Source organism: Oryctolagus cuniculus, chromosome 4 (assembly GCF_051225735.1).
Source record: "Oryctolagus cuniculus isolate XC-2025 breed Fujian yellow rabbit chromosome 4, ASM5122573v1, whole genome shotgun sequence".
Classification (NCBI taxonomy): domain Eukaryota; kingdom Metazoa; phylum Chordata; class Mammalia; order Lagomorpha; family Leporidae; genus Oryctolagus; species Oryctolagus cuniculus.
This window is the reverse complement of record NC_142870.1, coordinates 149,970,193-149,985,363: the sequence shown is the minus strand read 5'-3', so window position 1 is coordinate 149,985,363 and position 15,171 is coordinate 149,970,193. Positions and strand designations below refer to the sequence as shown.

Here is a 15,171-nt window from a genome sequence, read left to right as displayed (position 1 = left end):
GCAACCCACATGGGAAACCCAGGTGAAGGTCCTCACTCCTGTCTTCAGCCTGGCTCAGCTGTTGGTGGCCATTTGGGAAGTGAACCAGCAAATGGAAGACCTCTCTGTGTCTTTCCCTCTCCCTCTGTAACTCTTTCAAATAAAAAATAAATCTTTAAAAAATGTTGTTGAAGCTATTAATCTGAAATATTTCTGCTTTGATCAATGTAACAAAAATTAGAATATTAAAATTTTAAGTTCTTCCCCCTCCCCCCAAGATTTACTTAATTATTTGAAATGCAGAGTTACAGAGTGAAAGGAAGAGACAGAGGTCTTCCATACTTTGGTTCACTCCTCAGATGGCTGCAAGAGCTGGAGCTGGGGTAGGCCAAAGTGAGGAACCTGAAACTCCATCCTGGTCTCCTACGTGGGTAGCAGGGATTCAAGCACTCGGGCCATCTTCCGCGGCTTTCCCAGATGTATTAACAGGGAGCTGAGTGGAAAGTGCAGCAGCCAGGACACGAACCTGGGGGAGCAGCTAGGCTGTCACGTGGGATGCTATTGCTGCAAGCAGTGGCTTAACCTGTTGCACCGCATTGCCAGCCCCAAAACTCTGTAGCTCTGATGTTGATGTTCTTGACCTATGGATTTATTTAGCAGGTATTTTTGTGTGTAGTTATGCTGAGCACTGTTCTGGGTTCGGTGATGCATAATCCAATACCCAGATGATTCAGAAAATTGCTTCAGTTTTCACAATCTGCATTTGAAAAACTAGTTAGATTTTCCAATGATTTTCTGTTATCTAAGTATCTTAATAAGACCATATAATCCTTTTCTTGGATAAGTAACGTGGCTTTCTTTTTTCAGCCATGGTTGTTTCTGTTTCATGTTACAGTGTGCGTGAAGGAAAACTGGAACATACACTTGCCCGAGACTTGGTTCCAGGTGATACAGTTTGCCTTTCTGTTGGGGACAGAGTTCCTGCTGACTTACGCTTGTTTGAGGTTGGTTTGGGGATCTGTTTGAGAGAATTGAAAATACTTGGATATTAAGCAGCAGTTTGAAGGATTAACCCAGTTGATTTGACACATTTGATATCCAAGTTTAAAAAGTGACAAATGGAAACCTGTTTTTTTTTTTTCTTCCTTAACAATATTTCTGTCTCTCCTATAAAGTCTTTTAATCAACAGATCTTTATGGAAACTTGTGTGTTAGGCACTGTTGGCAACACAGTGAATGTGTGATAGAATTCTTGTAATTAGTGAGCCTGTTATATGTGTACACAAATCACTTATAGAGTGAGATGGAATTCAGTACTTGAATAAGAGAAGTTCAGAAAATAATAGGGGATGGAAATCAGAGAAGGAGAAGATTCCTTTTGAGTGAGGTCTGAGAATGGCTCAGACAACATAGCTTTGGTGGTTGGTAATTGAAAAGTAGTGTTGGACCGAGATAGGTAGGGAAGACAGTGAAACAATAGTGTTCCAAAGTGTGCGTGTTCCCGTGTGGTTGCTTCTTTGCTTAGAATGTTGTTCATCCCAGTAAACCCATTGGGAGTTGCAAGTGTCTTTAAGTCAGAAATGCATTGAATACACCTAACCTGCTATATAGCTTAGCAACACAGTACACTATAAGGTATCAGTTGTTTACCCTCTTGAACGTGTGCTGCAGTGCTGCTGCCAAGCATCATAAGAGAATATCAGACCACATATGCTGAGTAAACATAAGGAGATGGGGAGGAAAAGGCAGCTGCGAACCAGTTTTTATAATTATTTTACCTGAGATTATTTAGGATATGCATGCTCATAAAGAGATGAATCATTTAAAAAGATGTAATTTATTACACTTTTCCAAAAGAAAAAGATTGTTTAGAGTACTTTGTATATAGTGTGAGCTGTGAGTTGTGAAGTTTAAGTAGCAGTGAAACTGCAGAGTAATTTGTTGTGTTCATTTCCTTATCCTGTTCCTTTCCAGGATCTAGCTCAGTGCCTTGCACATAGTTAAGACAGTAAATATTTTTTTGGTGGATGAATGAGTCTGCCACAAGAGAAACATTATGAATAGTTACTAGTTTCTCAAAGAGTGTCCTAAAGACTTGCATAAGAGCTTCTGAAATGCTATGGAATAAAACTACTTGGGAAACAATTGATTTTCACACTTGAGTGTGCTCATAGTCTGTTAGGTTTGCTTTCTTCACCCCTGGTTTGAAGTAGGATGGAGGTGGTGGTCATACTGGTTCTACTGGTCTTACAGAACTTTGAAAACCCTGCTTATTGTCTCTGTATTATTGCTGAGGTGATTCATACTCTAGTGTATTGAAGGTTTTGAAAAGCTCTGCAGTGGGGGAACTGTTTAATTCTTAATTCATTATTTCAGAAACTTGATTGGCTCTAGTATTCTCCTTTGTGTGTGTTATCAGTTTATCCTCTGTGTTACATTACACACACTGTTTACATCCTTGGAAGACATTTTTGTACGGGCTGTACGTACTTTCAGAAACAAAAGCCATGTTTGATGTTTTTCTTGAATGCTTGGATAGGTGAATACTTGTATCAGGAGTGAAACTCTCAGAATTGAACTCTGTTTCAGAGTTGGAAGATATTCATAATCCACATGGAAACATATTTGGTTCTTGTTAACTTTAATTTGGAATGAATGTACGGATATATAGCAAGAAATGAAAATTGAGCCGAAAATAACATACTGATTTCTTTCTCAGTACCCTTTTTCACTCTTTATTCAGGTATTTCTTTCATGATTGGTTTTAATCAGCCAAACATATTTCGAGAATTTTAGGGACATGGCAGAACTAGGAAATAATGTTTTGTCTTAATGTTAGGTTTTAGGAATTTAGGGTTCAAAGAAGGAGTGGAGGTGGCTAGTTAAAGTAGAGAAGACTTTATTTTAGGGAGAACAGAGTAGGGGGTGGGTAAAGAGAAAGTGGGGTTGAGACTGCCTGGACAGAGGGCAGGAGATTTGAAAGTAGGCTTCATTCTGTTTGAGCAGCAAGCAGAGTCCTTTCCTAAGCTGCTTGTTGGGGGAGGTGCAGAGTGCCACATGGACCCTGAAAAGGTGGGGAAGAATACAGGGCATGGGTTTGTGCTAATTGAGAAAGGGAAAGAATGCATGTGTTAGGGAGTCCTGCGTCTTCTCTCTCCCCTACACCTCTCCCAACTCCCCCACCCCGTGGAGATTGGGTCTGTTTTCAGGCAAGAAACGAAAATGGCTCTGAGGCTTATGTCCTTGTTCTGTCACTCAAAGTTGAGTTTTCTCCAAAGATTGAGTCTCAGCTAGTGTCTCCCATTATCCTGGTTGTGTTTTGAATTTTAGGTTAATCAAGTCTCTTGTGCAGCATTCTGTTCTGCATGTCTCAGATTTTGTTGGTGTAACTTCATTTTAAAATACGAGTGTACTATGGTCTTCTTTCAGAGTAGTGGACATGATACAAGTTGTGGCAATCAGTAGAAAGAAAATTTGAAGAAGTGATGGTTATGGATTCTTGAAATGTCAGATGTAGCACTAGCCTCAATTTATAGGATGCTTTATGTTCCCCAAGGCTGTGGATCTTTCCATTGATGAATCCAGCTTGACAGGAGAGACAACACCTTGTTCGAAGGTCACAGCTCCTCAGCCAGCAGCAACTAATGGGGATCTTGCATCAAGAAGTAACATTGCCTTCATGGGAACTCTGGTCAGATGTGGCAAAGCAAAGGTAATGTTGCCAAACTGGTTGGAGTCATTGCTACTGTAGAACTCCCAAACTGGGTCTGCTTGCCTGACATACAGATAAAGCCAATCACTAACATCAGGGTGGTGGAAGAAAGTAGGTATTTATTGCAAAGTGCAGCACAAGGAGCCGGGAAGCTATTGCTTAATTCCTGGGCTCCCCAAGGAGTTAGGGGTGAAGGTTCTTTATAGATTGGGCTTCCTGAGCAGTTAGGTGTGAAGGTTCTTACAGAATGAAATTGGGGCTGAGAGGTCCAAGGTCCAAGTTACTGGTTGGTCAGTGGTGCTTATGACCTTCCTTTGATTGGTCAGTGATGCGGTGCTCTTTAGGGAATTTACGATGGCCCAGGTGGGCTCCAGTCAGTCGGGGGGTTACGGGAAGGTGGCAGCTACAGTCTACCTGGATCTGGAATTCCCCTACACAAATTACCCCAGGACAGTCCTGGCCATCAGGGTTCTTACCTGTTGGAGAAGCAAATGACTGGTTGGGTCTGGTGATTAGAACCTTGTAGAGCCAGCTGTATCACTCCTTCAAGTCAGTGAATTCCTTTGATAAAGGACAGGCAAGGACACCTTGGGCTAAGCGGGCTAGACAAGAGGCTGGGTCCTGCTTTTACATTACAGGGGTTTGTTTTAGTAATAGTCTTTCTTCTTTTGAAAAAAGCAGTTCCTTTGTTTTAAACTATTTTCTTAATTCTTTGCTAGTTTTTTAAAAAATATAAATTTTAACAATATATGATGTAAATTTTATGTCATAAATATATCATATTTTAACAATGTATGATAAAGAAAAGGCAAAATTGAATCTAACTTTTGATAGCTATTTTATAAGACTGAGGGGGATCTTGCACCCCTGAAATGCAAATTTATAAAATATATCCATAGTTCTGCCATTTACTGGATAGAGAATAGTTCTCAGTAGCTGCTCCTTTTTTTTAAGAAACGTTCATTACCACTTAAATAAAATTTTAATTTAGTTGATAAGGTACTGGCTATAGTGTTCTGACTAGGCATTCACCTGTTGACTGATTTGAAATTCTTTATTTCTTGGATTCTCATATTTTGCCAGTATAAATGGTTCTACTCAATAGCTGAAAAGGGGGGAGAAACTAAATTAAAAATTTTATTGAGATGGATTCAAATTTCAGAAATAAAAGCAGAAAATAGGCCTCAGAATTTAGTCAGTGATATGTTTAATCATAAGTTTGCATCATAAGGGGTAGATATTCATGATAGTAACAGATTTGCTAAGAGAGTCTCCAATATCTGTTCCTTGTAGATAAGACTTTGAAGAAAGAGAAGGAAAGTTTGTTTTTTCTTGGGTTGAAAGAGATGATTACATCTGAATGAGCATACATTTATTTCCCCCCTTAGGGTATTGTCATTGGAACAGGAGAAAATTCTGAATTTGGGGAAGTTTTTAAAATGATGCAAGCAGAAGAAGTGAGTATTGTTAATTAGATGCATATTTGTATAAAATGTGAAATTCACTGTAAGTAGAAAACAGAATATTGTGATTTTTTTGCATGTACTTGAAAGCAGCATTTTATTCAGAATATCATTCAGTTGTCTTTGCTGGGATGCATCATTGAAAATCTATAGTTGGAAGGGCCTGAATTTACCTGATCAGGATTTTGATCTTTATTCATGATTTATAAGAGAAAAATGTATATAGCCCATTACTTACAGATCTTACTCTTTTTAGAAATTAGCTTTATATTAATTATAAGAATTATTAATTAGTGTATTTGTACCTGAGAATATGTATTCTTGTACCTCAGAATATACATTCAACCTTACCTAAGGCCAAGGATGGCGAAAACAAAGATAGCCAAGTAAAATAACCTAGAAGGTACTTACGTAAAAATGTTACATTTTGCAGATGTCATATTTTCCTCAAATCATCTGTAATTCTTAGGTAACCTTTCAAGATTCCAGTGTGTGATACAATGTGGAAATCCATTCTGAGAAGCTTGGTAGTGAGAGGTGGCTAAAGAAGACAGGGTTAGCAGTTCAGGAAGTGCCCCGGATACAAAGGCATGGGTTACTAGCACTTTGTGATTACAAGGAAGAATTAGAAAGGTGAGGGAGCAGCTGGTGATAATGAGGTTCTAGAAGCTGATAGGAAGGAGAAGAGATTTTTCCTCAAAGGGAGAAGCATAAGGAAAATGGATTTTACAAATGAACATTTTTGATTCAATAAATATTTTTTATTTTTGAAGTTTAGAGGTTTTTCATTCCTTACCATCTGACTTGGGAATTGTTTAAAGTCTAAGCCTCAGTTTGACCAGGGAAGGTGGTAGTATTTATTTACCTTATGGGAGAGTTGTGTGGTTGCCTTTGGAATGAGTATGTAAGGTATAGCAGAGCCTCTTGCACTGGGAGAGCTTGTTAGCTATAACTGATGGTGGCATTCTTCTCCAATTTGTCAAGGCACCAAAAACTCCTTTGCAGAAGAGCATGGACCTCTTAGGAAAACAACTTTCCTTTTACTCCTTTGGTATAATAGGTAAGAGAAGAGTGAGTATGTGTATGTTTTTCTTGGACTTGTTTATTTTTTGGAGTGGGAAAGATAAAAGTTATAGTCCTATTTATTTGCTGTATTTTTAAACTTCTTTTATTATAAAATCAATCCTCCAGTCATTGTCCTTTTTCACAAAGAAAAAAATAGAACTGTATTTCTTAAAATCAGCATTTCTGTAAACATTTTAATATTTGTCCTATAATCTCCAACAAAATGTAATGATACTATATTATGGATTACTTTTCTCTTTTTGTTTAAAACATGCTGTCATGAACTTGTTGTCATTAAATAGATGCTCTCCTGAAATAAATTTAGATGTTATATAATATTCCATTCTGTGAAAAAAAATACATAAAATCAGCCATCTGATAGACATTTATTTAGTTTTTTTTGGGTTGTTCATTGCTGATAGCCTATTGTAAATACTTGATATTTCTTTAGAATAAATTTGGGTAAATTACTGAGTCAAAGGGTAGCCATGAAATTTTAAAATTTTTGGCCAACTTTGTTGTCATTAAGGTGAGAAAAACCTTATTTCACATTTCATTAGTCAAGAAACTGAGTACTATGTCATATGTATGTTGGTTCTTTTTATTTCATTTTATGACCTGCTATTTCTTCTGTTGTAATGGCTTTTTATGTAACCGGGTTATCAGACTTTTTATTGCTTAAATTAAAAATATTTATTTTAATTACCTTTAAGGTATGGATAATTAACTTGGTAGGAGGGAGATATATGTCATTGAAATATCCCATTTTCCTGAGATTCTATGAGCACCCTCCTGCTGATACTTTCTGCAATTATGGTTTCTGCAGTGGTTCTGTTCATAAAGACTCCCACTCCCAAGTTTATAAGAGCATTTATATAAGCATTGCTCCATTGTAATTTTAATTTTGATGCCTAACTGTATTATCTTGTTTAAAATTTAGTTTTGTACATGAATTAAGGTAGAACTAAGATGTTTGTACTCAAAAGTTAATTATCCCAGTACCATTGATTTCTATAATCCATTCTTTTTTTTTCACTTGAGTTGCAGTGACATCTTTATCATATATGAAACACAAATACTAATTTTGGAGTCTTTACTCCTGTAATTCTCTTGCCATTTAAATTATTCTTTCTAGCTCAATGTTTTAAAGTCAATAATACGGTTTAAAGCAATATTTCCGTTGCATATTTTTAGTGAAATAATTCCTTATGTATTATCTCTTTAGCTACCTTTGATTTTATTCATCTATATATGTGATGATCTAACTTTATCATGAAGTAGAAGGTTGGAAGATAGTTGACTTTATCTGGTGTGTATGTTCTCATAGCTCCTTTCATTTGATTATTGCTATTGAAATTTTTCAGTGAATTTCATGTTAAAGGAAATTCTAGCCAACTCTTAGTAGTTTATAGGAATGCTATACTATTAAAACTAATGCTGTCTCATTGAAACCAAATCAAATTTAATGATAAATATGCTCCAACTTAAGGTTTATCTGGTTTTATATTAGTATAATGATTTTTATTATTAGGATAATACAAAATAGAACAAGTTGAGGGTCAAGATCTAGATATGCGGTAAGCAAAGTTTTTTTTTTTTTTTTTTTGTAAAGGGCCAGGTAGCAAGTATTTTAGGCTCTTATGGCTATAGTGTGTCTGTTAGAGATACTTCATTAATTTTCATATTAACATGACAGCAACCATGACCAAAATGTAAACAAATGGGCATGGCTATATTCCAGCATGCTTTATTTATAGAAACAGACTGGAGTTCTGCAGCTTATTAGTTGGCTGACCCTTATTATAAAAATTTATTAGTATAATTTTTAGTGTCTTAGAGGATCACTACCTGAAGTATTATTTTGTAGTTATACAGAGATGGAAAAAAACTTGCTTTTAATGTCCCAGACTAAAGCAGAATAAGTACAATCTTGATGTTGTTCTGTTTTTATCAGACCTCTAATGATTCAATATTTTCTTTTTCCTGACACACTCCTTGCCCCCTGTTCTTTATAAATATTAAAAATTAAAGCAGGGAATATGGTTTATGTTAATTGCTTTTTGAATTATTTGAATGCCACGGAAGTGATAATTTTTAAATGCTAATACAACTTTAGGTTTCTTAAGTAAGGCACATCACTCTGAGCCAAGTTCTTACTGTTCCTACTTGTAGAGTACAGACTTAACATGTAGTAGCTGGATGTTAAGTTTTGAAAAGTTCTAGTGTTTTTCTTTTCCAAGTTGATAGTAAGTATGAGACATGTCTTATGCTGCTCCTTTTTCCCATTGTATGAAATTGCTGGTGATGTTTTCTTGAACTGTCAGTTACTGCTATAAGGGATGGGTGGGAGGAAATGGCAGTAAAAGGTAAACTGTATGCGCTTGCATAGCCTAAACTTTAAGCAGTGTTAACTTTGCGAGATGGAGTTTTTTTTAAAACCTTGTAGTTGTGAACTGATCACTTTCCCTTTTGTATCAAGGGACCCTTTGGATGCCTTCAGCTTATTTTGTCCCTTCTAGGTGATTTTATAGAAGAGAGAAAAACAGGTATTTGATTCTGTTCCAGGTATAATCATGTTGGTTGGCTGGTTACTAGGAAAAGATATCCTGGAAATGTTTACGATTAGTGTAAGGTAAGTTCGAATACTTTACATAGAGCCCATAAGAGTATGAGGGTACTTGAGAAAAGTTCATGGAAAATGAAATTGAAAGATTATTTTGTTGCAAAAATTTTGATATTCATGCATAGTTTTTCATAACAGACCTTTTGCCTGAACTGTTTAAGGGCTCATTATATGCTTGGGTCTCAAAATTTTTTGCACCAAAATAAACTTAAATTTTAAAGAAAAATAATCTTTTTAAATTTGAGACACAGAGAACTCCCATCTGCTGGTTAATTCCCCTCACCTTCACGCCACAGATGCATGCAGTGACTGGGGCTGAGCCAAAGCTGGGAGCCAGGAGCTCAATCTGGGTCTCCCATGTGGGTCACAGGGACCCGACTGGTTGAGCCTTCACTGCTGCCTCCTTGAGTGTGCATTAGCAGAAAGTTGAAATTGGGAATGGAGTTGGAACTTGAGCTGAGGCACTCCAGTGTAAGATGCAGGTATCCCAAGTGGCATCTAATGTCAAACATCTGTCCCTAAACTTACCTTTTAATTCTGTTTTCCATGAACTCCTTGAAATAGCCTCCTGTCATATCTTTGCTTAAATAGTTCAAAAGTCTCTCGATTAAAACTTACATACATGGCAGTGAAGAAAACCCACAGTTAGTGTCTGGGATTATTAACTCATTCTCACACTTTTGTATGTAGAGAAGAATTGTTTAACAGAAAATTAGCAGCATGAGGTTACAAAAAATGAATAACCAACCTTGGAGGAGAAAAAAAATGGGAGAAAAAGCAAATAATTTCCAAAATAAGCAGAAAGCTTGGGTTGAAGAAAAGGATCAGAGAACAAAGAAAGATTTTGGAAATTAGCATTATGATTGCCAAATTAACATTGTAAGACTGTAATGTAAGATTGAAGAAGGTTTCTTTAAAAACTGGAGTAAAATATCTGAAACAGAATGAGATAGAAGTGCAAAAAATGGGAGTATTTCAAGAAATAGCTTCTAATAGGAATTTCAGAAAGAGGTAAGGTGAAATTATGTAAGAAATGATGTATGAATTTTTTTTCAAGCTAAAACAAAAAATGAGTATAGATTGCAAGAGTCATTAAATGCCAGTTAGGATGGAGAAAACTGCAACTAAGTAAGTCTTTGTGACTGTAAAGAAAACAAGTCAGATCACCCCCAAAGGAAGGATGACTGAGCTGGCCTGAGACTTCTCATTAAAGCTACAATTCTGACTGCTGGGATCCTTCTTGGTTCTGCTAAACATTTTAACTGATATGAAAGTGATAAGGCACATTTTACCCTTCAGCTGGCATGACAACTTCCCTCTCCCCTCCTCTGAGAGTCCATGCAGCATTTACCTCAGTACTAGGAGCTGAGGCCAACATGTGAGTGGCCAGCTCCTCTAGTTAAGTTAACCTAATGTTCCCTAGTAGATAACATCTCTTGAAAGGTGCACTTCCCAGAGTGCCTGCAAGGGGCATGACTAGCTCTAAGAGTCACTGTATTCAGAAAACTCAAAGCTATGCTTTTCATAGGATAATTACAGTTTTCCAAGCCAGAGACAGTTTATCAGTCAGGGGGTCCCCTTATCATAAGCAGTATTGCCTGGCAACATTCTTGGCATACTGTTCTTATCAGGTTACTAGAGGAGTAGAACTAGATAGTTAATCAAATGCAGAGGGAAAAAGCATTTTATTAAGTCTTCATCCACAGTAACGTCAAATCATGCTAGACAGTGGGACTTTGAGAGCAAATTGTGGAGGAAAATGATATAGCCTTTAAATTATGCCTTTCCAAAGTATCAGTTCAATTAATTACAGAGAAGCAACTACTTAGAACATTTTGTCAAAAAACTTATTCTGGTATGAATTCTCGCAACACAAAGTTCAAAGAAATTAAGATGATGTGTGGGTCCAGCGCCTTGGCTCAATAATCTAATCCTCCGCCTAGCGGTGCTGGCACACCGGGTTCTAGTCCTGGTCAGGGCGCCGGATTCTGTCCCGGTTGCCCCTCTTCCAGGCCAGCTCTCTGCTATGACCCGGGAGTGCAGTAGAGGATGGGCCAAGTGCTTGGGCCCTGCACCCGCACGGGAGACCAGGAGAAGCACCTGGATCCTGGCTTCGGATCAGCGCGGTGCGCCGGCTGCAGCGTGGCGGCCATTGGAGGGTGAACCAACGGCAAAGGAAGACCTTTCTCTCTGTCTCTCTCACTGTCCACTCTGCCTGCAAAAAAAAAAAAAAAAAAAAAAAGATGATGTGTGAACACAACAAAGGTCAAAATCTGTCTAGGTGTCTAAGGAAAAGAAATCATGGGTGACATCCCCGTAATAGGTCTAGGAAGTAGTAGCTCAACTATTAGAACAAGAATCAGGGTATTTCAAATGGAAAAATCAGATATATTACAAAGAATAGGTAAAATGAATCAGAAGTAAAAACGTGTGATATAATTAATATAATTTTTCTCCTAAAGAAGCAAAAGTGAAATTTAAACTCTTGCTTTTAATCTGTATTAAAAAAAATCATAGGTTAAATGTGAAATAAATCAAGAATGAGATATTAGTCAATGACATATTCTCTGTTAGACCCAATTTTTGTTTTTGAGCAGTTTTAGGATTTTCTTTTCTTTTTTGGAGCAGTTCTGTTTGTTAAGTGTTGCCATATCATGAATTTTATTCTTTCTTCAAGGATTTCCAAAGAATAAGACATTTATGGGCCAGCACCGTGGGGCAGTAGATTAATCCTCTGCCTGTGGCGCCTGCATCCCATATGGGCACCGGTTCTAGTCCTAGCTGCTTCTCTTCCAGTCCAGCTCTCTGATGTGGCCTGGGAAAGCAGTAGAAGATGGCCCAAGTGCTTGGGCTTCTGCACCCGCATGAGAGACCAGGAAGAAGCACCTGGCTCCTGGCTTCAGATCGCCACAGCTCCGGCTGTTGTGCTGTTTGGGGAGTGAATCAGCGGACGGAAGACCTTTCTCTCTGTCTCTCCCTCTTACTGTCTGTAACTCTACCTCTCAAGTAAATAAATAAATAAAAATTAAAAAAAAGAGACATTTTAAAATTTTTAAGAGAATAAAACACTTTATTTTCTAATTATCACATCTCCATTCGATTATCTTATTAATCTAGATATATTATGAAATCTTTTAGCTTGAAACATTTAGTTGTTTCATCACTCTAGGAATTATTACTGTTTTTTTAAAAGATTTATTTATTTATTTGAAAGGCAGAGTTATATACAGAGAAGGAGAAACAGAAAAGACAGAGGTCTTCCATCCACTGATTTTACTCCACAAATGGCCACAATGGCTGGAGCAGGTCTGATTCAAAGCCAGGAGCCAGGAGCTTCCTCTTGGTCTCCCACGTGGATGCAGGTGCCCGAGCACTTGGGCCATTCTCCACTGCTTTCCCAGATGCATTAGCAGGGAGCTGGATCAGAAGTGGAGCAGCCAGGACTCAAACTGAAGCCTATATGGAATGCTGGTGCTTTAGGGGGCGGCTTTACCCCCTACACATCAGCGCCGATAGGGTCACAGAAAGAGAGGCTGCTCATACATCTGCTGGGTCACTCCCCAAGCGGCTGCAACAGCCAGGGCTTGGGCAGGCTGAAGCCAGGAGCCAGGAACCAGGAGCTTTTTCCAGGTCTCCCAAGTGGGTATAGGGGCTGAAGCACATGGGCCATCCTCTTCTGCTATCCCTGGCACATTAGCAGGGAGCTGAATCAGAAGTGGAGCAGCTGGTTCTATTTGCATGAGGAGCATTCTATTAAAGTAACCTAAGGGAGAGGAGGAAGTGTGAATGACAGCACATAAGTCTTGACTCTTCAGTGTATTGTAAGTGGTGCTTGTTTGCTTTCAACCTTCAGAATCGCCCTATAAACAAAGCATGAGAAGGTTAGCTATGGTTATAGAACAGTTGTCAGTAATACTAACCAGGTACATTAAAAAGTTTTCAAGGTTCATCCATGTTGTAGCATGTATTACTCCTTTTATTTTATTTTTTTTAAGATTTACTTATTTATTTGAAAGTAAGAGTTACACAAAGATAGAGGCAGAAAGAGAGGTCCTCCTTCCGCTGGTTCACTCCCCAACTGGCGGCAAGGGCCAGAGCTGCGCCGATCTGAAGCCAGGAGCCGGGAGCCTTGAGCCTCCTCCTGGTCGGTCTCCCACGTGGGTGCAGGGGTCCAAGGACTCGGGCTATTTTCCTCTGCTTTCCCAGGCCATAGCAGAGAGCGGGATAGGAATTGGAGCAGCCCAGTCTCGAACCAGTGCCCATATGGGATAGCAGCACTGCAGGCAGTGGCTTTACCCGCTACGCCACAGTGCTGGCCCTCGTCGTTCCTTTTTATAGCTAAATAAATACTCTTCTAGAGTATGGTATCACAGTGTCGCATTCATCAGTTGATGGGTATTTGGTCTGTTTCCGACCTTGCTTCCATCTTTTGATTACTGTAAATAGTGCTACAATGAACATTTCATGTGTAAATTTTTGTCTCAATGTCTGTTCTTTTTCATATTTTATAGGAGAGGAAACTAGTCTTTAGAGCTGGATTAATAAGTACCCAATGTTACACAACTAAAAGGTGGTGAAACCAGGAGTAAAAAATAAGGCAGTTTGCTATCAGGATCTATATTCTTTAACTATTGTGCTTAGCTTGGCAGCTAGTATGTGTGCAGTAAATGATTATCAGTGTTCCTTTATTTGAGAAGACCAGTGTTGGCAGTTGCAGGATCAGTTTTGCATTTTATTTGGCTTTACATAATGTACAATTCAGATCATTGCCGTGGTTACTCCTTAGTGTAAATTTTAATATTGTGCATTGGTTATAGTTTGGCTGTAGCAGCAATTCCTGAAGGTCTTCCCATTGTGGTCACAGTGACACTGGCCCTTGGTGTTATGAGAATGGTGAAGAAAAGGGCCATTGTGAAAAAACTGCCCATCGTTGAAACTCTGGGTAAGTCTGTGTTAAGCTCATGCTTATGCAATGATGGTTTTAGTAGTTCATGTCAACATGAATCATACTTGAGTTGTACAGTTTTTCTTTTAGAGGCTAGCATAATGGTATTTGGCCTGTGGCAAAGTTTGGGTATGGTTTAAACAACCAAAAGCAATTAAAAATTCAGATCTCTAGGCGCAGGACTTTATGAGAAATCTTTCGGCCTTGTGGAATGTTCTATTGCTTAAATCAAGTAAAAAAATTCATGTAATAGATTAAATTTGGAGTAAAATTAATAGAATTCTTTTCTTTTGACATTGCAATGAAGTACAATTTGGGGATTATTACTCTCCCCAAATGCCATATTTGAATTGAATTTGCTTCTAAGACAGTGAGTATATAGTAGTTATATTGCTGTAATGTAACTTTATGTGCAATAACTATGAAACTCCTTTTTTTAAAATTTAGGATATTCAAAAATAATACAATTTTTATTTGTATTTTAATATTGAGAAAATGAAATATCTTGAAAAATCCTTAAAGAAATTACAGGAGTTTGAATATAATAGAGTATCCTCAAAACTTTATAAAAATTTATTACATAAAATTAATTTTTATGTTTAATTTCAGAAGCTTAACCTTATGATGAATCAAGCATAAAGAGAGAAGTTAATCTAAAATTACCACTAAGTTAGATCTCTACAAAACTGGGGGAATTAGGACAGGGTTTCCAGAGTCTTGGATTTGCTTCCTGAGTGAACCCTGCTTGTTTGGTGACATATAGTGATTTCTTCTTAGGCTGCTGTAATGTGATTTGTTCAGACAAAACGGGCACACTGACGAAGAATGAGATGACTGTTACACACATATTCACTGCAGAGGGTCTCCATGCTGAGGTACAGTACAGCTTGTTTTGTTTTCTAGCAGTGACGTGCCTTGTAAAGAAACCTAGTAGCTTTCTTAACAGTTTCAGTGTCTCACCTTTGAAAGGGCCATAAGTTAGCAGCAGCAGTTTTCTCTTCCCACGTGTTTGTTTAATCTAGAAACTCCTAGATACCTTCTCCTTCCATCACCCGATCTTGCCAGCTTTTCTCTCCTCAGTAACTTTCAGTTGAGTAGCCAGCTGCTTTGATCCATTGTGCAGTCATTTCTCACCTGACCTTCTGAGAAGCCTCTTGGTATTTTTATAGCAACTCCTAATGCCATCACCATATAGATTAAGGGTTCTTTCTGGAGCCAACTTTTGAGTGTGTCACTCCCTAAATTATGATGCTTCAGTGGCTTTATATTGCAGCTGGGATCCTGACCAGTGGTCTCTCAGGACCCTACTTTCTGTCTTTTATTTTATTTCCCTCTTTGGCCTTGTATGTTGTTTTTTGATTTCTGTGCGCTGAATAAACTTGCT

At 38.0% G+C, this 15,171-nt stretch overlaps 1 protein-coding gene across 5 annotated transcripts in view; it reads left to right on the top strand.

Annotated features, from left to right (window-relative positions):
• Positions 1-15,171, top strand: part of ATP2C1 (ATPase secretory pathway Ca2+ transporting 1) — a 136,900-nt gene that overhangs the window by 74,742 nt on the left and 46,987 nt on the right. For 4 of the 5 annotated variants that reach the window (XM_089332253.1, XM_008266005.4, XM_017346719.3 and 1 more), the window contains 7 exons: positions 875-983; positions 3,536-3,691; positions 5,080-5,148; positions 6,139-6,214; positions 8,785-8,851; positions 13,660-13,784; positions 14,565-14,662. In XM_089332253.1, the coding sequence (XP_089188379.1) occupies positions 875-983; positions 3,536-3,691; positions 5,080-5,148; positions 6,139-6,214; positions 8,785-8,851; positions 13,660-13,784; positions 14,565-14,662 (700 nt within the window). Of the gene's footprint in view, positions 1-874; positions 984-3,535; positions 3,692-5,079; positions 5,149-6,138; positions 6,215-7,449; positions 7,529-8,784; positions 8,852-13,659; positions 13,785-14,564; positions 14,663-15,171 lie in introns of those variants that run through there. The other variant, XM_089332254.1, reaches the window with a different exon arrangement.